The sequence below is a fragment of the Mustela nivalis genome (assembly GCF_964662115.1).
Source record: "Mustela nivalis genome assembly, chromosome: 8".
NCBI classification, from domain to species: domain Eukaryota; kingdom Metazoa; phylum Chordata; class Mammalia; order Carnivora; family Mustelidae; genus Mustela; species Mustela nivalis.
The window spans coordinates 82,088,214-82,112,002 of record NC_139027.1 but is presented as its reverse complement, the minus strand read 5'-3'; the positions used below and the strand labels follow the sequence as shown (position 1 = coordinate 82,112,002).

At 43.3% G+C, this 23,789-nt stretch overlaps 1 protein-coding gene across 4 annotated transcripts in view; it reads right to left on the bottom strand.

Moving 5' to 3' along the window:
• The window catches only part of SLC9A2 (solute carrier family 9 member A2), a 98,963-nt gene that overhangs the window by 40,379 nt on the left and 34,795 nt on the right, over positions 1 to 23,789 (bottom strand). For all 4 annotated transcript variants that reach the window (XM_082747160.1, XM_082747161.1, XM_082747162.1 and 1 more), the window contains exon 3: positions 18,912 to 19,162. In XM_082747160.1, the coding sequence (XP_082603286.1) occupies positions 18,912 to 19,162 (251 nt within the window). The remainder of the gene's footprint in view (positions 1 to 18,911; positions 19,163 to 23,789) is intronic.

The window sequence follows — 23,789 nt, the reverse complement described above, 5'->3', positions numbered from 1 at the left end:
TATCTCATTGGTCGCCAATTATTTTCTCCTCCTCATCCCAAGTATCTCTTGGACCCACTTACTCTTCCTTTATCCCAACGTCTTAGTTCCACCTCTGGAAAATTCACAACATAGTTATAGGCTCTGAGGTCACCTAGAGAACAGAAACCCTTTTTCCTATTCCCCCAGTATCTTCAAAACTCTGGGAGCACAGAGCTTGATTTCCTCTCTGACGGAAATTATTTTAATAGAGTACCTGTGCACACTCTGGTAAGGGAAGGGCCCTCGAGGTCAAGTCTGTGCTCCTAGGTTGGATGTCTGAAAATCTTTACAATCTTCACTCAGTGGACAAATCCAGTTTCATCTCTTACCCCATCTCTAGCCAGCATATACCATATGCCTTGTCTGTCTGTAATTTCCCTGCTCTTTCCTATCTTCTTGCCTTCCTGTGGGCATACACTCCTCTCTTTCTGAAATGTTACCCCTGCCCATCTCAAATGCCACCTACAAAGGGAAAGTCAGTATAAGCTTGGTGACAGCTCATCCTAAGTTCCATCTAAAGAGACACCGATACTAGACACCAGCTGTAGTAACATTTTTCTAGACATGTGTCCTAAGGCAAGGGAAATACAAGCAAAAAAAAAAAATTAAAAAAAAGAAAGGCTTTGGGACTTCATCAGAATAACAAGTTCTCTGCACAATGAAGAATTCAATCCACAAAACCAAAGGACAACCTACTGATTGGGAGAAGATGACATATCCAATGACATATCTAGTGAAGGGTTAGTATCCAAAATATATAAAGAACATATACAACTCAATACCCAGAAAACAAGTAATCCAATTAAAAAATGTGAGCAATTGGGTGCCTAGGTGGCTCAGTTGGTTAGGTGACTGCCTTCGGCTCGGGTCATGATCCCGGAGTCCTGGGATCGAGTCCCGCATCGGGCTCCCAGCTTTATGGGGAGTCTGCTTCTTCCCTCCGACCTTCTCCTCTCTCATGCTCTCTTTCACTCTCTCTTTATGTCAGATAAATAAAAAAATCTTTTAAAAAAATGTGAGCAAGACATGAATAGACATTTCTCCAAAGATGACATACAGAAGGCCAATAGGCACATGAAAAGATGCTCAACATGACTGATAATCAGGGAAATGCAAATCAAAACCACAAAGAGATACCACCTCACACCAGTTAAAATCAAAACCATAAGAAACAACTAGTGTTGGAGAAGATGTGGAGAAAGGGGAACCCTCATGAGCTGTTGGTGGGAATGCAAATTGGTGCAGCCATTCTGGAAAATAGTATGGGGGTTCTTCAAAACGTTAAAAATAGAGCTACCCTATGACCCAGGGATTGCACTAGTGGGTATTTACCCCCAAAATACAAAAACACTATTTCAAAGGGATACATGCTCCCCTATGTTTATAGCAGCATTATTTACAATAGCCAAAATATGGAAGCAGCCCCAGTGTCCATCAATTGATGAATGGATAAGGAAAATGTGGCAGATACAAACAATAGAATATTATTCAGCCATAGAAAGAATGAAATCTTGCCATTTGCAATAACATGGACTGAGCTAGAGAGTATAATGCTAAACAAAATAAGTCAGAGAAAGACAAATAGCATATAGTTTCACTCCTGTGTGGAATTTAAGCAACACATAAGCAAAAAGAGAGAAAAAGAGAAAAACCAAGAAACAGACTCTTTTTTTTTTTTAAGAAACAGACTCTTAACTATAGAGGACAAACTGGTAGTTACCAGAGGGGAGGGGGTAGGGGGTTGGGGGAAATAGGGGATTAAAGAGTATACGTATAAAAAAAAAAAAAGAGTATACGTATCATGATGAAAAAAATTAAATAAAAAATAGAGACATGTATACTAGGAAGCAAATGACTTCATTATCAGAAGGCATTCTAGAATGAAGGAAGACAGAATTTGAGTGAGCAGTCCACCTTCCACTGAGTGATCACTGTGCTCTAAGCCAGCAGCTGGTCACGATCTGTGAAGCTTTCCACATTCTCCTCATTTCAGAGCTACCGTGATCCTAAACGCACCCCGCCCCCAACCACTGCATGAAGTCCTCCTTACCCTGGGAAGTTTTCTGCTACTTCAGGAAAATCTTTACTTTTAGGAAAATCTTCCTACTGCGAGCAGACGGATAGGTAGAAGAACACAAACATAAGGGTCCTCTGAGTTAAGACCTAAACGGGTAATCATGAACCCATTTCCCTGCAACTTGTCTCTTTATCTGTGTGCCCCTATTAAAAGAAAACAAAGACCCCCGCCAGGTCGGGAACCCTGCATTTAGCCACAATGTGACTGGCCCCAGAATGGGTGGGTACTTCTTTAAGATTTATAGGAGGGAGGAATGCATAATTCACGTGATTCCCAAAAGAAAGAGTGCCTTATTAAGTCAGCTAATAAAATTCAGCAACCACAAACACATGGCAAGGCCTTTGAATAGCTGAGGGCTTCTATAATAAGTCACCCTTTATAGCTTCCCTGCTCTGCGCCAGGTTCTCTGTAAGCACTCTGTGTGGATTATGTTGGTTCACCTCATTACAAACCTCTGAAGCAAGTTCTGTTAGTGTTCCCATTTAACAGATGAGAGAACAAAGGCAGGCAGAGGCCACTAATCCAAGAGGACTGCTAATAAAGGGTGGTGCCAGGAGTTTTACTCAAGCAGTCTGACTCAAAGCCGGAGCTGTGAGCATGGTCACCTCAGCAGGGGAGGAAGTCTCACTCCTCTACCAAGCCCTTGCTCAGCCTTTCTCAAGTACAAGGTTGTTTGTATTTGTTTCCAATGGCTGTGGTAAGAAATTAGCCAGAACTTAGTGACAATGACGCAGATTCATCATCGTATGCTTGCAGAGGTCAGCAGGCCAAAACCACTTGCACTGGGGCTACAATCAAGGGGCTGATAGCGCTTTGTGCCTTCTGGAAGCTCTCAGGGACATAGTTCCTTCCTTTTCCTCATCTGGAGCCTGCTCACCTGCTTTGGCTCAGGAACCCGTGATCCCAAACTCTGCCTCCTTGGTCATGTCTCCTTCTGACGGCTGACCCTCCTACTGTCCTCTCTTCAGTATTCTTGTGATTTTATCCATTGTCATCTCCCATCTCAAGACACTAACATAATCACACTTGCAAAGTCCCTTCTGCCATGTAAGGTAATATACTTGCAAGGAGGGTCTGGGGATGAGAATCTCTGGGAGCCAGTGTTCTGTGGATCATACCATTGCTGGCATTCCCCTCCCTGGCGTGGTGCCCACAACCAAGTGCCTATCTCCCAATGATCGGGGCCAGAGTTGCTTGAGTGTGCTTGGTGATGGAAGCTGACAGACGCTCTGTCCTGCTGGCTCAATTCATAGGCTAGAACCTCCACCAGCAGACAAGAGCGACTGAGGAGAGCAGTGGCACCTCTCTGAATGAGCCTCATAGGGCATCTTGCCAGTCTCCATTGCCATAAAAACCATTTGTTCACAATGGTTCTGAACATCTTCATCTTTCATAGTTCGGTTTTTCTTTAACCAGACTTCAAAAAGTAAGAGTTGTCCGATACAAAGTAATGAAGGCAAAAGCCCAACTAAACGGATTACCAATCTAAAGCAAAATGTGTTTTATCAAAAAAGAAAAAAAAAGATGTATACAGCAACACAAACTAATGAGCCTTTCTTAAATGTTATCAGGCTAAAGCATTGTAACAAAAACAAATTCTAATGGTCCTATTACTTCCTGAAATTCTCTAATGCCATGCAAAATGTGCCTCTAAATGATTTTATTATAAAGCATTTAAACTTAGAGACAAATATAGAAAATAAACACTGAAGTATCCACTACCCAGTTCTTTCTAATCAATTTATATATATATATATATATATATATATATATATATATTTTTTTTTTTTTATATAAAACAGGGGCACCTGGGTGGCTCAGTGGATTGAGCCTCTGCCTTCAGCTCAGGTCATGATCTCGGGGTCCTGGGATCTAGCCCCGCATCGGGCTCTCTGCTCAGCGGGGAGCCTGCTTTCTCCTCTCTCTCTCTCTGCTTGCCTCTCTGCCTACTTGTGATCTCTGTCTGTCAAATACATAGATGAAATCTTAAAATAAATAAATAAATAAATAAAAAATAAAATAAAATAAAACATCAGCTACAGAGTTGAAATCCCTCCATTTTTCATACTACCCCTATATCCCTCTCTCTCTCCTGGCTTCAGATTATTTTTAATCACTCAAAAAGTGATTTTTAAAAGGCTGGAGAATATTGGTTTTGTGAATAGATTAACATCTCCCTCTTAAGATTGCATTCCTGTCAGTCACAGGGCAAAAGGTAAACCATACAGGTGAAAAGTAATCTGAACTTCATTATATGATCAAGTCAATAAAAATTTTACTTGGAAATTATTGAAAAACATAGCTTTGGTGTAAGAATAAAAAAATAAATGAATGTTGCATGAATGTCCACGGGATCAATTTCCATCGCTTTGTGTCCTTAACGTGACACCAGCAGTAATGCTCATGTCTGCCAGACACCTCGCTGTAACTTAAAGCTATTTCCTACCAGCACAGTGAGACACTGGAGGGAGAAGAATGCCCATGGTGGGAACCAGAGGCCTCAGCATCTGGTAGTGCCTCGTTCAAGAAGCCTGGGGATGTCTATGACATTGATGCATACTACAGGCTGGGGACAGATGGTCCAAACGTCCCTGCCCTGGTCTGTCCTCTACAAACTCATGCAAAGACCAGGAGGTGTTTTCACTGTAAGAGGTTTTTTGTCATGGTATACTCTGACCTGAAGTCAAACCCCCTCACTGCAGTAACATCACAAGTAGACACAACGAGGGAGGCAAATGCAACACAGTCTCCCAGAAATAGAATAGAATAGAAGTCTTCTCTCCCACCTCTGCATAAACCATCATCTATAGCTGATGGTCTTGGCACCATAACTTTGCTTCTTCCTCATTTTTCTAAAGGAAGCACAAGAAACTTATGAGGTGAGAATGGTGTTGGCTGCTGTCTGACTGTCCTCAGCCTCACAGGGTCTGAAGTGCCTGGCCAGGAGTGTCCTTGGGTACAGGCTCATGTTCAAATGTTATCACAGTAGTGCTGCATTTCCAGAGAAGTGAGATTCCCTCTTCCATCAGCACGGACACCCATGAGGATTTCAGGCCTGAACACCCACATGATAGATAATATCCACATCAAATAATAACCTAAAGAGACTCATTACATTTTAGAAAATTCTACGTTTTTTTTTTCCTTTTTTAAAGGTTTATTTACCTGAGTGAGAGAGAGCACATATGTAGGAGGGGCAAAAAGAAAGGGAGAGAGAATCTGAAGTAGACTCAGCACTGAGCACAGAGCCCAATGCGGGACTGGAACTCAAGACCCTGAGATGATGACCTGAGCCAAAACCATAAGTCAGATGCTCAACCAACTGTGCCACCCTCTAGTTGGACTTCTTAACCCTGAAGAGCCTACAAATAGAGGACTACTGGCCTTTAGGATTTGCAATATGACCTTATTTCTATGAACCTATGTCACTAAGTTTTCCCCCTCTTCCCACGCACGTCTCTTTTCTAGTCTCCATATTTGGCTAATATGATTATGAAGGACATTTAATATCAACCAACATTTTCTTACCATCTACTCGGGGGCAAGTTCTGTGCTAGGGTCTAGAAAGATAAAAGCAAATAAGACATAGCTTCTACTTTTAAGGGTTCAAGGTCTCAGAGAAAAAGGGTCACAAAGATATCATCGTGGCAAAACAGTGCAAGGGTCAGAAATGGGATTGGGATTGCAGGGAAGAAAATCATGACCTTTGCCACAGAAGGGGGTCCATTTGAGTCACATCTCCACAGCTAAGTGAAGAGCTCAGGAACCAGGAAGAAGTGAGCCAAAAAAAAAAAAAAAAAAAAAAAAAAAAAAAAAAAAAGAAGAAGATGCGGCCATGTGCAAAGGCCTGAAAGGAAGAAACAGGCTGGCATATGCAGTCAATGGGGAATGATTTTGGTAGCCAAAGAGAGGGATGATAATATTAAGATACAAGGATGAAAGGAGTTAGTGTCTAGATAATGACAAATAATGCTGCTATATGTTACCTTCAGGAGTTTCCACTTTATTCCATAGGCTAGAGGGAAAATGTGAGAGATTATATCTTTGCTCATATAATTAATGTTTATTTTCCTAATCCAACTGGTAGTTTCAGGAGAAAAAAAAAAAGTATCATCAATGTTTAGTGTAGTGTCCAGCAGGTGATTAGCGTGTTTTGAATCAATGAATATATGGATAAACTGTTCATAGGGACAGTGGTGTGGTATGGCCATATTCTGAGTTCTAGAAAGGGAACTCTGCGGGAACTATGGAGAACAGATTTGGAGGGACAAGAACCTAGAGGCTGGAGTCCACTCATTTCTTGCAGTGGCCTATCATTTTGTTGACAAAATCCATGGTAGCACCTATTTGGCCCCTACAGTATATCAAAACGTGTCTGTGCTTTTGACAGGTGCTGCTTCCATTCTGTGGGGCCACATAGAGGTAAGGTATGTATAGAATTCACTGGTGCCTTCTGCTTTGTTATTACCTTACCTCATGTTACGTTTTAACATAAACGTATGGTAATTATCACCAATTTAGAGACCGAGAAGCTAAAGCCCTATAATTAGTGGTTTTTGCAGCAAACCAGCAATTGAGGTTTTCTTCACCACTACATCATGCTAAATACAGCATGCGAGAACTTCATGCCAGCTAATACTATCTCAGCAGAGTCTTCCAAGGGAAAAACAGACCTTGTCTTTAAAGGATCTGTCATTTGACTATTTCTGAAGAGAAAAATTCCAACAAAGACTTTTCTCTGTACTGTTCCATGATGCCATCTTGGTGGTCCATGAACCACTCTTCCGTAGACATTCAGTCCCTTCTACCAGAATGTATGCTCTGAAAGTATGGGGTTAGCATTCAGCCATGCTTACCGTGGTTGTCTGCACATCATGGTACCAAGATGCATGGTCAAATAATACTAGCTGAAATTAGTTTAATGAAGATCCCGAACCTTTCAATTAGACGACTGGGATCTGTAGAACCAAAAAAACCAGCATCGATACCGGAGGCGGGTTGGAGACAGCAGATCTCTGGTTGTAAAGATAAAAAATATATATCCTGTCTGTGTTTATGTACATAGGGTGATGCCATGTCTCAGTGTATTCGGTTTCTAAGTACAAGTGCTTTCATTTTTTTTCAGAAGGGGTCAAATCTCTAATTTCCATTCCCAGATTAGATGACGCTTTCTGTAATCTGAACTGCTTGGAATATGAGTTAAACAGATAAGAAGAACGTTGCAAAATTCTTCTGCTCCCATTCTACCTCTTCCGTGGGAACTGAAGCAAGTACGGACCCTATGTAGACAAACACAGTCCAAAGAATAGCTGCATATTCTCGGTAAAGACTTTGCAGATATGAAAGCACATTCCACTAGTCAGTGTCAAGCGTTAGCAGTGACGAAGGTCAATTAAAAAGCTTTCTCTGTATTGATTAAAGTCAGGTCTTGGGGGGACTCAGGGTGAATTGGATACTCTCAGAATAAAATACTCACTCATGGGAGATAAATTAATTATTCCAAGGCATGAATTTGCCATATCATGGATTGCCTCTTCTAGAAAACCTAACAACCAAGAGCACAGTGAGTTTAACATACGAGAAAATACAAACAAAATTTTTGTTTTGTTTTTTGAGAGAGCAGGACCATGGGAGCAGGGTGGAGGCAGGGGCAGAGGGAGAGAGGGAATCTTAAGGAGGCTCCATGTCTAGCACAGAACCTGACACGGGGCTTGATCTCACAACTTGACCCTGACATCGCGACCTGAGCCAAAATCAAGAGCTGGACGCTTAACCGACTGAGTCACCCAGGGGCCCCCAAGGCTTGTTTTTAAGGGAGGATCCAAGCATAAAAACTGAACCACCTTTCTTAATATACCAAAAACATAAAAATAAACTTAAACTATTATAAATCCCTGATTATTGAGATAGTCCTGCCCATTTCATGGATTCTCCACATCTTTTCATCCCTTCTCCTTTATAGGCTTTCAACTCAATTCAATTAATGTTTATAGGAGATTCACTGACACTTAAAGCAGTCATGATTCTGTGGAAAAAACACATACAGAATCACAATTCACGGTCACTAGAGTAATGAAACTCAAAGCATCAAGGGGCCCACAGAGTCCACTGACTCTAGTGAAGAGTGTTGGCAAAGGCCTTGTGTTTCTTTTGTAAAAGTATGGCTTTTCTAGAACTACTAGAAATCCTTGGAAAAATGCAAATGCCTGAGCCCCATCCCAGACCTATGGAATCAGAATCTCCGGCTGAGGCCTCGGGTTCTGTGTATGTCAACCACCTTTCCAGGTGATTCCTAAATTACCTCCAAGATAAGGAAAGCAAGAGGGGTTATAGACAGAGGGTTCAGGGGAGGAAGAATGAATGAGGGAAAAGAGGTGAAACTTGAATGATTATGTTGACAATTTTACTGAAATCTGAAAATAAGGGCCAGTGTGAGATGCGAGGACTTCATTATACTTTGCTCCCGATCTTCTGCTTCCCTTCTCCCAATTTCCATGACTTGGTTCTGGGAACAGGTTCCATCTTCTCTTGCCTGGACTCGCATGTAGGACTCTGCACATGTTCTTTCCCTGGCAAGCCCTCACCTAGGCACCCCCGCCCTGTTGCCAGCAGCTCTTCTCTCTCCTGCCCAGACAGCGACTGCCCCAGCCCTGGGGGCATCCAATAAGCCCGAGGCCATGACCATCAGCTATTACCCCAGAGTGCTATGGAAACACTGTCAGTTTTCTGTGGGATGGCATAAGAAAGCTTTGGAGGCACTCCAGTCCTCGCTGCGAAACAGAAATACAGTGGTGTCACCTCTTTGCTCAAAGCTTCGAGTTCCCAATTGCCTATAGAACAAAACAGGGCAAGACCTGGCATCTACCCCCTTTCTCACCACCCTGATTTGGTTCCCCGGAGGTAGCAGAGCTTTTCACCTTTGACCCGCCACCCTCAACACGCAGTGTTCTTCCTCACTGAAGCTTCAACTCAGCCTATCACCCTCCAACCCTCACTCTGCTTTACTACAAAGCACTGAACGTTCCTTGTTAACTTGTAGGCAACACAGACTTCCTCCTTCCGGTACTTCTCATGCTGCAGGGCTGGTCATGTGACATGGTCTGATCCAGTCACAGTTCTTCAAATCCCTGAGCGAATCCCAATCCTTCCTCTGAAATTTCTTTTGACAGGAGCTGGCAGAGTGGAACTCCCTGTACTCTTGAGGGACAAGAGTCACAGTGATGTAAGGCCCAATCTGTCTGTCTGTGATCCCTGTCTGATGTTTTAGAGATGCCTGTCCTATCAGAAGGAAGCCATCGCTCAGAAGAAGGTGAGACACGAGAGAGAAAGGTAGTTCTGGCCTGGGGTCCCACAGCCCCAAGGCCAGATCTATACCAGCCCTCATCAAGAGTTGATTCCTGTGAGCCAATGAAAGTGGTTTGATTTGGGTTTCCCTTGCTCCCACAGAGCCTCCCTCTACTGACTGAGCTGGGCTCCTACTTACAAGGACCCCAGGTGACTCAACTGTGAGGATGCATGTGGGAAAAAGAATCTCCGCCACTTGGCCAGGTCCGTTGGGAACATCAAAAAAGGCCTGAGGTCTGACTGATGGAGAAGTGGCAGCAGGGGAAGAAGACACATTGGGAGAGCACAGTAAAGCTAGAGCATCAAGGGGAGCAACTCACGGCTTTCCTGCACCGAAGAAACCAACAGAGCAAGACTCTGGGGGCCCACCAGGCTAGCTTCCTCCCCACTGCCCCAAACAGGCATTTGTTCACAAAATGGAACACTCTTTTTCTGAGAGAGAGAGAGAGAGAGAAAGAAGAAAGAAAGAGAGAGGGAGAGGGACTAGGGGAGAGGGGCTGAGGGAAAGGGAGAAAGTGAATCCCAAGCAGACTCCACACCCAGCACAGAGTCCAACAGAGGGTTCGATCCCATGACCCTGAGATCATGACCTGAACTGAAATCAAGAGTTGGATGCTTAACTGACTGAGCCACCCAGGCACCCCAAAATGAAACTCTCTTATGGTAACATTTATTGGGTCAGCTCTTTTTCATTTTTTTTTAAGATTTTATTTATTTATTTGACAGAGAGAGATCACAAGTAGGCAGAGAGGCAGGCAGAGAGAGAGAGAGGAGGAAGCAGGCTCCCCGCTGAGCAGAGAGCCCGATGCGGGGACTCGATCCCAGGACCCTGAGATCATGACCTGAGCTGAGGGCAGCGGCTTAACCCACTGAGCCACCCAGGCACCCCGCTCTTTTTCATTTTTATACTGTTTTCAGGAAATACTAAAAAATATCCCATACGATATTTTCTGCATTCTTACCATATCTGAAAATACGTAATTACCAGCTGTGTAACTGAATTAGATACCGCTCATGTGGTTGAGAATTCATGGACTGTATGAATGGTATTCCCCATACAGGTGATTCTGATAATGTTTTTAATTTTTTTTTTTTTTACTTATAAGATGAGTCATGAAAACATATTCTTTTGAACATTGAATAATTGTAATGTCAATTTGTGAAAAATTTTGTCAATTTGTGAATAATTGTAATGTCAATTTGTCAATTTGTGAAAAATACAAACTAGCCAACCCCAGAGAACGTTTTAATGGACTGTGCTCATTCCTATAGTTATGACAACTTTTCTCAGGGAGATTCCCTCCCTGGGCCAAGTTTTGAAGAGTTTGTATTAAAACCCCTAAACGTGGATCTTGGGTAATGTTTTTCCTTTGTTCTCAATGGCTTCTGCCCCTCCCTTCAGTTATTCCTCTCACTTTCTAACTTCCTATAGTCTCAAAGAAATGTTCTTTAAAAACAGCATGATTAACATCAATAAAGGTAATGTGTTTCTGTTCTGTTTTCTTTTCCATCTTTTCACGCTCTTATTTTTTTTCTTTTATTTCATCAGAGGGAAGAAAACATATTTCAACAAGCCTTCAAACATCCAAATAGCAAAAACTAACCATGAGCGCTGGAGAACAATGTTGTCTAATGGAAATATAATGCAAGCCGTACTTGTATTTTTGAACTTCCTGGTAGTCATGATAAAAAGTGTAAAAAGAAACTGCAGAGTTTAATTTTTATCTGTATTCATTTAAAAACTCAAAAAATCTAATTTATTGTTATATCAACAGGGAGTCTCTATAGTCTTTTCCTACTAAATCTTAAAAATCTGATGTATGTTTTAAACTTAGAGCACATCTCAAGACGAGCCACATTTTAAGTACTCAAAAGCTACATGTTGTGATGGTCACCACACAGGACCGTACCCAGGGAGAAAGTGACAGGCCACTGATTCTTCTCCTTGTCTCAGAAAAACCAAGCAATGCTATAGTTCATGTGTTGAACCTATTTAATTAAACAGTTTAAACCATAAAAATAAATCCAAGTAATTTCATGAATCACTTACACTACTCTGGACAAATATTGTAGGATCTCACTCATGTGGGATCTAAAATAAATAAATAAATAAATAAATAAGATTAAAAAAAAAAAGTCATGGGGTACCTGGGTGGCTCAGTCAGTTGAGTCTCTGCATTCAGCACAGGAGCTCAGGTCATGACCCCAGGGTTCTTGGATCGAGTCCCACATCAGACTCCTTCCTCAGTGCAGAACCTGCTTCTCCCTCTCCCTCTGCCTGCTACTCCCCCCTCTGCCTGACGCTCCCCTTGCTTGTGTTCTCTCTCTCTCTCTCTCAAATAAATAAATAAAACCTTTAAACACACACACACACACACACACACGCACGCACACACACACACCCCAGAGTCATAGGGGCACCCAGGTGGCTCTGTCAATTAACGGTCCAACTCCTGGTTTGGGCTCATGTTATGATCTCAGGGTCATGAGATCGAGCCCTACATCAGGCTCTCTGCTCAACACAGAGTCCACTTGTCCTTCTCCTTCTGTTCCTCCCCCTGCTCTTTCTCTCAAATAAAGTAAATCAAATCTTTAAAAAAAAAAAAAGCCATAGAAACAGAGAGTAGACTGGTAGTTATCATGGCTAGAGAGCAGGAGTGGGGGTTGTGGGAGGGGAGAAAGAGAGGGAAATGGGTATATGTGGCCAAGTGTAAAACTTCCCCTATAAGATGAATAGTTATGGGATTTAATGTACAGTATGGTGACTATGGTTAACAATACATTATTGCATACCTGAAAGTTGCTAAGAGAATAAATCTTAAAAGTTCTCACCACACACACACACACACACACACACACACACAGAGACACACAAGGGTCACTACGTGAAATGATGGATATGTTAACTAATCTAATTATGGTAATCATTTTGTAGTATATACATATATTAAGCCATCATGTTGTACACCTTAAACTTACACGTCAATTATAAAACCAGGGGGAAAAATTTTTAATTTCATATTCCCTTCAGCCTTTTCTAGTTTCACCCTGCAATTTAAGCAAGTTGTACAAAAGGAAATAAAAGACATGTGAGTAGTAATAAAAAATAATAAGCTTTTCATTTGTTTGTTTTTAACTGTTCCCTGAATACGCCCAGAAAGTTAAGGGAGAGAGGATTTATTTTCTCATTATTTAACTGATTTTCCTACCTCATTTTACTGTCTCCTCCCAAACCCCCACCATTTAGCATTTGTGTTTGAGGGGATCCTACAAGATTTTAAAGAGGTCAGTTTGGGCCAGAGGCATAAGTGAAGGCAAACACCAAAATCAACAGGAAAGCTTTGTTTTGCCAAGGCAACAGAAGGTATAATGAGCCAATGAAGAGAGCAGAGGTCACAGAACCAGAGAGCTAAGCCTACCGTCGTGGTCCCCTCTGTCCTCCCCTCTAACTCTCTACTCTCCCTGCTCTTCTTCATAATCCAAAGGGTTGACACTGAGGGCCAAGCGGCCCCGTGTATTTGGACGTGTGTTAGAACCATGATGCTCAGTTTCTGAGGGCTGGAGCAGACGTGGCGCAGACTGATAGAGCAGAGCAAAAGTGTGGTCTGAGCTTCTTCCCACTTCATCTCCAGTCCCGCTCCGTTCTCTCCGTCCTCCAGGAAAGGAGCCCCCATTACAATGCCGCGAACTGCTCTTGAGAAAACGGACCCGTCACCTGGAGCAATGAAGGATATTAGAGCTGGAGTCTGTTCCTGCTCCAGTGAAGTGTGTTCGCTAAAACGCCAAGCATCAAAGTCTGAATAATTTTCACTTGGGTAGGTTAGACAGGTAGATGTGTTTTTTTGGAATGAGGACATGGTAAATTTAACCGAGGACTGATGCTTGTTACCTGTGCTATAAAGATTGGTTCCGTAGGCCTGCTTATTTGGCTGAGAGATGGTCTGTGTAACTCTGAGGTATAGATTAGAATGCTGGGACAAGAATTAAAAGTTGTTTTCTGTTGTTGTTGTTTTTTAAGGCTCATTCACAATCAATTTGTGTTAAATATTACTATCTGTCATGAACCTACAATGTGTACATGTCAAATAGCTGACATCATACAAGAAACTAAGATATGCTGGGTGGTCCTATAGGAATTTGAAATTAGTGTTGAAGAAGTGTGGTGCCCAACATTACCAATGCCTCATTCTTTATGTGCAGCCAATGTCAAGTGCACCAAAGCATTCCTGGGGACAGTACTGATGGGAATGAGGCATTTTGGAGACTCAGAGTGAAGCCTGTTGGTAGAGACCAGAGCTGGCATCTGCCTTAGAAACTGGTATAAGCTTTGTTAGTTACACTTTGGATCTTTGTAATAGTTGAGACTTTATAGAACAGAGTACCTCTCTGTTCATTTGGCTGATGCTGCTAGAAATAAGATTATGCCTTGCTTATTTAGAATAAGTTTCTGTCCATCTCTATGCCCCCAAAGTGTTAGGACATTACAAGCTCTAAAGAGCTAGAGGAAAACAGAGCTTAGACAGGGGACACGTATATGTGGAAGTATATATAGATTGCGATGTGCGCGTGTTGGCAGCCACATGGCACCAGGACCTGGGCCTCTCCCTGAGAGCATCCCCTATTCATTCTTTACCTGTCATGCTTCAAGCATCCCAGCTGGCCTGCTCAGAAGCTAACAACTGACTTCAAGGTCTAGCTTCAGCATAAACCAGTTAGGAACCACACACAGTCCTTAAAGGCCATTGCTTCTTTGTGTGTGTGTGGGGAAAAGTATGCATGTGGGGAAAAGTATGTGTGTTGCAGATGGGCGTGCATTTGTAGTCTGAAGTTCACACTGGAAGTAAGCAGATGTGATGGGCTTGCTCTCTGTTTAGACAGGCTTTGAGACCAACTGGGTTTGCACGGAGGCCAAGCCGGAGAGTGTGTAATAACCGACAGCCTGTGGGCAAACAAGTATGCATCCAGGTGGCATTATCCAGACTGATTCGTTAAAGCTCCAGGTCACGTCATGACATTAAGAAAAATATTCAGTAAACATGAGACAAGTCTGGGAAAAGAAATGAATAAAAGAAGCCCGTCCTACACATACATACATGTAAATGTACATATACCTGTACATACGTAAGATGATTTGTATAAGGCTTTATGAATATCTCGCACTGTCGTATGTTCATTTTTTTGCCATATTTGGTGAAGACCAGAGCATGTGACCATTCTGCGAGGAGGAACATTCTGGCACATTTACTTGACTGTGAATTCACATGACTATATCTTACGGACGTGCTCTCCTCAGCACTACGGTTGGCAGACCCGTCAAGAGGAACCAGGACAGAAGCTTCAAAATGGCAAACAAGGGCATGCTTTCCTATTTTCTCAAAGTGTGAAATATACAGGCTCATACACAGAGAAACAAGAAAGAGAGAGAATCATGGTGTCCACATCTTCAGTGGCAACTGCCTCTGTCCCGCTAGCTTGGCCTCCTCCTAGACTTCATGCCTGAGCTTATCATTCTGAAAATTCCTGTTTAAAGTCTCACTTAAAAATTTTCATTGACATGTGCTTGTTTTTATTTTTTAAGTGGATGCTGGGACATAAGCTGGCTAGCCTGAGAACTAGAGACCTAAGGTTCAGGCCCAACTTCCACAGACTCACCCACAGCCATATTTTTTTGCCCACCTGAGCCCCAAATTACTCATTCATAAGACAGGACTAATATTTACCATTTCCTATTTTCTTTGCCATAACCCTGCTGGAATAATTGAAACAGCAAGTAGAAAACATTTTAAATACCCTCAAGAGAAGGATGACTAAGGAATTACAAATCCATGAAAAAAAAGAAAAGAAAAACAGTTGGGGCATCTGGGTGACTCCGTCAGGTGAGCATCTGACTCCTGATTTCCGCTCAGGTCATGATCTCTGGGTTGTGGGATTGAGCCCCGTGTCAGGACCTTCACTCAGCACAGAGTCTTCTTGTCCCTCTCCCTCTGCTCTTCACCAGCCCCCTCTCCCCACCCCTGCTCATGCTTTCTCTCTCCCTCTCTTTCAAATAAATAAATATATGAAATCTTTAAAAAAGAGAGAGAGAGAGAAAAGAAATACTGAGTGCCTACTCTTCTATCCAAAGGATGACTTAGCTACTTTTTGAAATTCCTGGAGCACCTGAAAGAGAGATTCTACACATCCCCAGAGGCCACAAGCTTCTATGGAGACCCAGTCTCCCTTCCTTCATGACCGTGTATTTTCGGCACCTCATTGGCTAGAGCACAGGGGAATGTGAGGGGTACGAGGTAAGGATAAGAAAAGGTGTCTGCTGTTCAATAAGGAGGGAACAAAGTCCTACTATGGATCTGATTTAAGAAATTATCTTAAAAAAAAAAAAAAAGGAAATCTGTGTCTTTGGGTAAAGGAAGGGGACAATGGGGACTTGTCAGTGTTTTATCTGTGAGCATTTTTCTGAAACAGTCAGCTGCTCCACCAACTGAGCCACCCAGGTGCCCCTCTAAAAAGCTTTTATAAGACAGGAGGAGAAGGCAGATAGAACACCATCTCTCATTATTTCACTTACTTGTCAGTGAAAATGACCTCACACCACAATTCCCTGACCTAAAAGGAACAGCTGCCATGGGGCTTTGTGAATGTCCAGAGTACATCGCTCCGACATCTCTCCAAAGGAACCAAGACGCCGAAGTCCTCCCAGAGCTTCTCCACCGAAAAGACTGATCTACATTTCGAACCCAGACCCAACTCTTCTGTTCTGTGGAAGGATGTTTCTTTTTAATCAGACTTTTGTGCTAACTTCCTGCTCTTGGAGTGATCTCAATTGGGGACACGCTGCCTCAGACCTTGCCCAAGACAGAGCTGAGGCACAGAGTGTTGTGGGATCTGAAAGGCAATCCGAAGGGGAAGGGAGAGGAAGGAGAGTCGGATGGAAGTAAGGAGGAGAGGGAGACAGGGAGGAGAGGCAGCCAAACTCATGCAGGACAGCATCACGTGGCTACACCATTTTTCAGATTCTGGAGGGGCTTTAACCTTTCTGCTCCCTGGCTGCCTACCCTCAGTGCCTCTTCCTTTCCGTGTGGCCTCTCCCTTCTCTTAAGCAAACAAGGCAGATGACTGAGCACGCTCAGCACGTTACATGCCTTCCCTCCTATTAACCTTAAAATTGGGTAAAAGCGTGCAATTAGCATGAGATATGACAGGAATTCCTAAACACAGTGCAAATTTAAGTGCAGGAAACAAAAGCCACTAGTTCTATAAGAGAAGTGCCCTTGAATGTGCAATTTTAATTACATCATTATAGTGGACCCCCTGGACCCACGTGGCCAGGTAAGGATGGCACTTGCAACGTGGGGTGCACATCGTGCTCCCTTGGGTGCACTTTCCAAATGCGGAGGGGTCATGCACATCTACGATGTACACCACACAGAAGCATCACCCACGGGCGGGTTCTGAGGAGCATACGGATCACCTCACATTAGAAAACGGTATCACTTACGCGAACAAACACACTCGGACATCAGCCTCCTTCACTGGCTATCAGAGAGTAATGGGTGTGTGTGGTCATTCCCGATCCAAAAATGTTTAAACCTCCTGTAACATCCCATTTAACAGTGAACTTGTGATTTTAGCACACTCTGTGCTGTGACAAAGTAGTTTCGATGTAATAAAGGACATTTCTGTGCGCCAAGCTGTAAAAGAAATGATCGCTTTGAAGTTGGAAACAGAGGTGATGTTTTTCTTCCACCGACAAAGCACACAGAAAATGACCTGCACTATTTACCAGGAATAGGATGTCCTAGTTGTCCCTTACTTCCTAACTACAGAGCAAGTAAACCCATAATCCCATCTTCACAGGCGGTCAGGGCCTCCATGCAGCACCACCTTCCAGCCTCTGTGGACTCTGGCCTTCATGGATATTTCTAAGCAAGATGCACTAACAGCCCCAACCCCTTCCAGCACTTTCACTATTCTCCCCACCCCCAGCTCTGGATCTTCCCATCACAGGTCCTGCCCCCGAACACCAGGCCAGCTGACAGATATATGGAGACAACTGTATGGGCATTCCAGAACTCCTCCTTAGGCATGTGGTCAAAATAGATTCAAGGTTCTTCCACAAACTTCCATTAGCATATGGCTGGAGCACCAGACACGGAGTCCCACCCCCATCCTTCTGTAGAGACCTTGTAACTCGCTGATCACACGCTTTCCATGACACTGGTCAAAGCACAGTGAGGAAACTGGAAGTCAGACAGATGATATGAATAGCAACCAGAAAGATACAGAACATTTCATTACTGGGTCAAAGTGGATTAATATGTTGCTTTATTTAGGTTCTCGGTGAAACAAAAAACCACACAACCTTTAACTCCTGGCTTGCATTATAATGGGTCCCACTCTCCTCACGGAGAAGCACCTGACCTCTCTTACCACAAATCTAATCTGCTTCTGATACAAAAGCAGGGACACGAGGTGAAAAACAAAAAGTCCTTAATCAAAGCAACACCTAAATCAGGCCGCACAGAAAACCTCAAGAACCAGACCTGGGCTGACCACACCAAAACTTAACATGTCGCAGGCCCTCCTCGCATAGAACCCAGCACCTTTCGAGCTGTAAATAAATACCTGTCCAAATGAAAACTTATAAAGGCTTTCCATTACTAAAGTATTTCTCATCAACCCTATACGGGGTGTAGCCATCATAAAATAGGCTTGTTTTTGGAAGCTCTGTTACAAAAACATCCGCACGCCACGAGGAACCTCCTTCAAAGTGACCCTCGGAAGGCTAGAATCCGATCCAGCCACCACCCTTGTTGAGAAGGTCCTCCTGAATTTGTTAGTAAATGACCGGCTAACTGTAGCCATAAAAAAAATACTTCTTGCTTTATACATTTCTTGCTTTATAATCACGCCTCTTTATTTGAAAGGTTAAGTTAGAATGACATGATAACATGCCTTATTCATTGGATTTTGCTTTGAATGACTTAATGCTTATTGACTTATTTCAAATCAAATCTAGCATACCGAGTGAAGGTTCCCTACCACTAAGGTCATTCTAATGAATATCCTAAGCAAGTCGAGAATCCCAGATGCAGTTTAGGTGAGAGGACCTTGCTGGAGTAAGTGTAAGTCTGGCTACAGGGACTACCCTGAGTGGGCATCAAACCCAGAAGGTTCTTGGGGCTTGACAATCAACCCCAACTGTCTATGGTCATATTTCCCACAAGACCCTAGAGGTTAATTCTTAAGTAGTTTTCCATTCTAGCACCAGATCACTTTCGTATAAATTTGGCTGGGTGTCTCCATTTCCTTGAAACAAAGAGTAGGAAAATCCATTTTTAATTTTTCTGAAGAGGATTTAAGGAAACCTCTTCCATGAAACTTACGCGACCTCAGCATCCTAGCTTAGCATATGTAAATTAAATGAAATGTCATGACATTAAGTGCTTTTAATGAAGAGGGGAATACTTACGCCATGATACCTGAGAGGTGAAACATTTCAGCCGTTATATAGGACAAATAACTGTACAGAAAGACAAAGAGTGGCTCAATCACTCGGATGTTATGCGTGAACCGAGTAGTAAACGCCGCTATAAATCCCAGGAAGACGCCAATTAACACCCCACCAATTCCCACAACGAAGAAGTTTGCAATTCCAGCAAACACGTCAATGGTCTCAATGGTTTTCATCTGGCAAAAGGACTTGAACAAGTTGTACAGGACCTGTGGGAGAAAGAGAACGCATGGTCAAGACTCCTTCGGACGTCCCCATTTTCACTGTGGCCACAGAAAAATCCACCCATCCTCCTAACACGGACATTTCTTCTGTGCCCCCCAAGTTGATGGCCAGTGGCAAAACTGTATTGCCCCATCTCATGTTTTAATAGGATATTGAATAACTTTGAACAGAAAGCTAGATAAATGTGTGTTATCTGGAAAGGTAGTTCTGAAAGTGAGGGAGAAGAGACGTCACAATTACGACGCCACTCACTCCTAAAATATCATTTTTAATATACCATCTAAAAGACAATCTTGAAAGACTCAGTTGTCATCCGACAGGCCCTGCTTGTGTTAGCGATGCCGGGGAAGGAACAGGTCACAGAGAAAGACGGTCAGTGCTGCTGTGAAGTCAGTTACTTTGTGGGGCTTTCTGGTGGGGTCGTGCCACAGAAGGGGCCCCAGCCATCAGTGCAGCTAGCCCACCTGAAGCTATCTTTCTCCCAGGGCGCTGAAGTCCTCTCTCCTCACCCCACCTACATACAGCCGCTATAACATGAGACCCGAAGGAACTTTCTTAAACAAAGATGCAGCCACCTGTGTTGTGTATGTGTGCTTGTGTGTATAGGTACTGTAATTTCATACATTTTGTGTCCCTCTTCTAAAGGGATGACCCCACACAGCTGCTTGGCTTCTGAAACAGCCACAAAGTCATTACATAGTCTTAGTTTGTAAGCTTCAAAAATGCTTGGCCCTTCATGTCTGCTGGGAATTTGCTCGCAAACGTGTTTCCAAGGACCCAACTGAGACAGGAAGTGATGGTTGGGGCCCTACCACATTTTTCGCAAAGCCAACAAGGAAAATAGGACTCCAACGGGCGCCCTGTTTCTTCTCACTGGGTTACTGACAGCCAGACTATCCAGGAAAGCTGGCTGTCAGGACACTGGGGTGAAGGCCTCTGATGGTACAGGCCACGCTAAGCCCTTATTTGATTTCTGAGAAACTAAAATTGAACCCCTTTGTCCAGGTTCACACAAAATATCAGATGTGATAGAAGAATCCTGGTCTCCTGACATTCCAGGTACATTTTTCAAAGTTTACGTATGGGAGAACAAGTCAGGTTCCGAGCCTGCTAGCCAGAGTGGGATTTAGCAAAGTCAGTTCTGCTCTTTGACTTCCTGAAGGTCCATCAGAGCCCACCACATTGGCAGGTTTTATGTCATTTTCCCCCTCTTTTCTGCTGGACTATAAACTCCTTGTGGTCAAGGGTCATCCCTTATTATAACTGGCTTTTTCCATGCTGCCTTGAAGATGCAGCGCAGATCTGCTGCTGCTGAAGAAAGCGGTGGTTTGGGATTTAGAAATGAAGGAGCTTTTTTCTCGTCATCGTCAATATGACATTCAAAAGCAGTTAGTTCTGTAGCCCCAGGAAATGACTTGACTAAGAAGGAACAAAAAGAGCAACTTCTTCCCCTGAGGATTTAAAAATGTTGAGAGGATCATCATTTGTCAGAAAAGAAAGGTATTTAAAACAGCAGCCTCTTCCCACTTCCAACCAGAGGCATGCTGCCGGCGGGATTCCGTCCACATCAACACACTGTGGTCATTTCCGGAGATGGGATCAGAGATGGGCTATATATACACCCCTTGTCTCCCAACAGCCAAGGACGAAGAGGGACGGCCACCTGCTGCCAGAAGAGAGAGGCAGGCTTCTCCACCAGCCGTCTCTGCAAAGTCAGCCTCCCTCTGCCCAGCCACTTGGTCACCCAGGCTTCTGCTCTCTCTGACTCCCACCCACACCAGCAAATCTCAGCTCACCATTGCTCGAATGCCCCCTCCAGCCAACACAAGACTCACTTCCTTTAAATACTGCCATTCCATTTGTCACTCTCAAGTTTAAAATCCTTGACTCTGGGAAGGCTCAATATACCTGGTATTGTTGTTGTTGTTGTTTTGGGTTTTTGTTTTGCTTTGTTTGTTTTATTTTTACTGCTTTCCAATACCCTTCAGTATGGGAGAGGGTCTCATCTCGGCTCCACAAAACCTAATACCATCACTCACCACTTCCCCTGCTTTCCCTCTCACGGTTTCTCTTGGCAGGAACACAGCCCCTATGCCCTGGGAAACTCTGTTCATCTTCCTGGGCCCAGCTGAAGCCACTGTTCCTCTCAAGAGCCTTCCTGAACTCCTACAGCCCCCACAGATCACCTTCACCTCTGCCCTCCTGCAACAAAGATGATCTCCTAATCCAGTGAGGCTTCGGGGACAGGCCATCTTCCACAGTGGGCACTGCCTCTTGGGGATCTACCCCAGCAAAATTAGAGAGTCCTTGTCCACAGGACCCAGATCACCTCCTCCTCCTCCCTCCCCACCCCACCAAGACCATTTATGAGGACTCCAAAGGTGGCTCAGGCCTGTGTCCCTATGTTGCCCTGACATGCAGTCACAGTTTTTCCAGAGGCATCTTCTGGCAACTCAGTCCATCAAATTGATCAAAGGGACATGCCAGTTTCAACAGCTCTTCAGGTTTTGCACAGAACTGAGCTGAGTCACAGGCGCTGTACCTTCAGCACACAGGGCAGGAGCTCTAGTTCAATCATTCTACTGCCTCGGAAGCCAGGGCAATGTTACAGGGCAATGTCTTAGGTAGAGATGTTGCCTTGGCAACCAGAAGGCTTTCCATACCCTCCCACCTGCTTTACAGTGAACCTGATACCCAGTGATCAGCACAAGATAAAATTCTTTCAGTTACCACTGGCTATAACCCCCAGTTAGCTCATTCCTCTTAAATACTTGAACTGTAATGCAAGGGAATCTATGTAGGAAAGTGCTTCTGGAGTTAGAATTTATATATGTATATGCATATGCACGTGTACTAGGCATGTTGGCTACAATTATGTCTCTAGTTGGTCTGTGCAAAGTTTTCCTCTACTTGACAACCGCATTTTTTAAAGACTGAAATACCAGTGCTACTTGTGTTTTGTGGTGGGCTAATGTGACAGTTGAGGGAAGGGGAAAGGGAAAGCACTCTCAGGATATTTTACTCATTATTGTGATTTTTAAAATACTTATATTAACCACTCAGCTAGCTCAAGTGGTAGAGTATGAGATCCTAAAATACTAGAGTATTATAAGAATTAGAAATTCTCTATTTGGACCTTTGATTTAAAAGGTGCAAGAACTCAGTGAATTTGTGTAACACAATGATGCAAAGAATACCGGTTCTTTGTCAGAAAAGCTCTGTTCCAGAAAAAAATAGTTTTCAGGTCACCCTTTCTTTAAAATATGAAATACAAGAAACATTTTTGCCTAAGGAATTTAAAATATATTCTGCAATTTGCAAGAGTAAAAATGAGTACCAAGTGGTTACTGTTTACCTTCCAGCTTCCTGAAGTTAAATTCCAGTGCATAGCACATAATGCCTGGGCCATAAACCCCACCCCTAGTCTGGTTCCAAAGAACCAGCTCTGCGTAACCAAACCTATTGAAGAAATTCTTTAAGTGTTCTTGAAAAGTGCATTTGATCATTCAATGTTTGCATTATTAACATGTTCTAGAAATGATGTCGGAAATTACCATATGAACAAAAGTCATTTGATTCTGGACTACTGCAGAGGGGCAGTACTGATCTTAGAAGTGAGAACCTGAGCGATCTTTGCCTAATATTTAAGCTAAGGGAAAGCACAAAAATCCCATTTAAAAATCTGACCTTTGTTCCTTCAGCTGTCATTTCTCCAATCGATTCCAATCTACTGTAACCTTGGATAATGGCACTGCTGGACCATCATTTATATAATGTCAATTTATCTTTGCACGGAGACATTTTCATGGTAGGTTTTCTCCCCTTAACTCTGCTAGCTGAATATTGAATCTACCATGATTTGGGGACAGGATTTATTGCACAGACCTATAATTTTACTCTAGACTAGACTACGTTTTTTAATACGAATCTTTTCCCTTCTAATCTTTCCCTTCTTAATCTTCACCCTTCTAGTTGTGACTCCTAGTAACTCGTCATTTTCACTGTGAGCAGCAGGGTCCATACTTTTCATGAGGAGTTCCTTAATCCGTGGGTTCCTTAAATCTCTCCTACAGATAAGACTAGACATCAAAGAATCATCCATAAAGCATCTCCACCTCTGTATTCTGAGGGTACCTGACAAGGGAGGCAAAATGATCACTTTTTAAAATGTCATTGTAATTATTCCTAACACCTGATCCGTTCAGCCCACTATTCAGCCAATTCAAGGAATATCATACCTGGAGGTCTTTTCTTCAGTGTTAGGAAGGCAAAATCCCTGGGCTTGCCTTACTATCTTATGGGTGTGGCTTTAAGGGTCCACAGGCTCTGAGCCCAGGGTATCTAACTCAAGGAAGGCTCATTCACGGGAAACTGTTAGTCATTGACTTATAGGCTTTGGCCTTGTAACAAGGGATTCCACATCTAAAGAGCAGCCATGCCCTTTCTCTGTCCTTGTCTTCCTTCCTGCATTGGAATGGCGCCCTCAATCTGGCCCACTGCCTTCTCTGGGTCAGGCCTCCCTCTCTGTCCATAAAATCACACTCGACAGCTTGGGTCCTCTTGACAGGAAGCACCGGATGTGACCCTGGAAAGCCTGGGGCCTTCACGCAG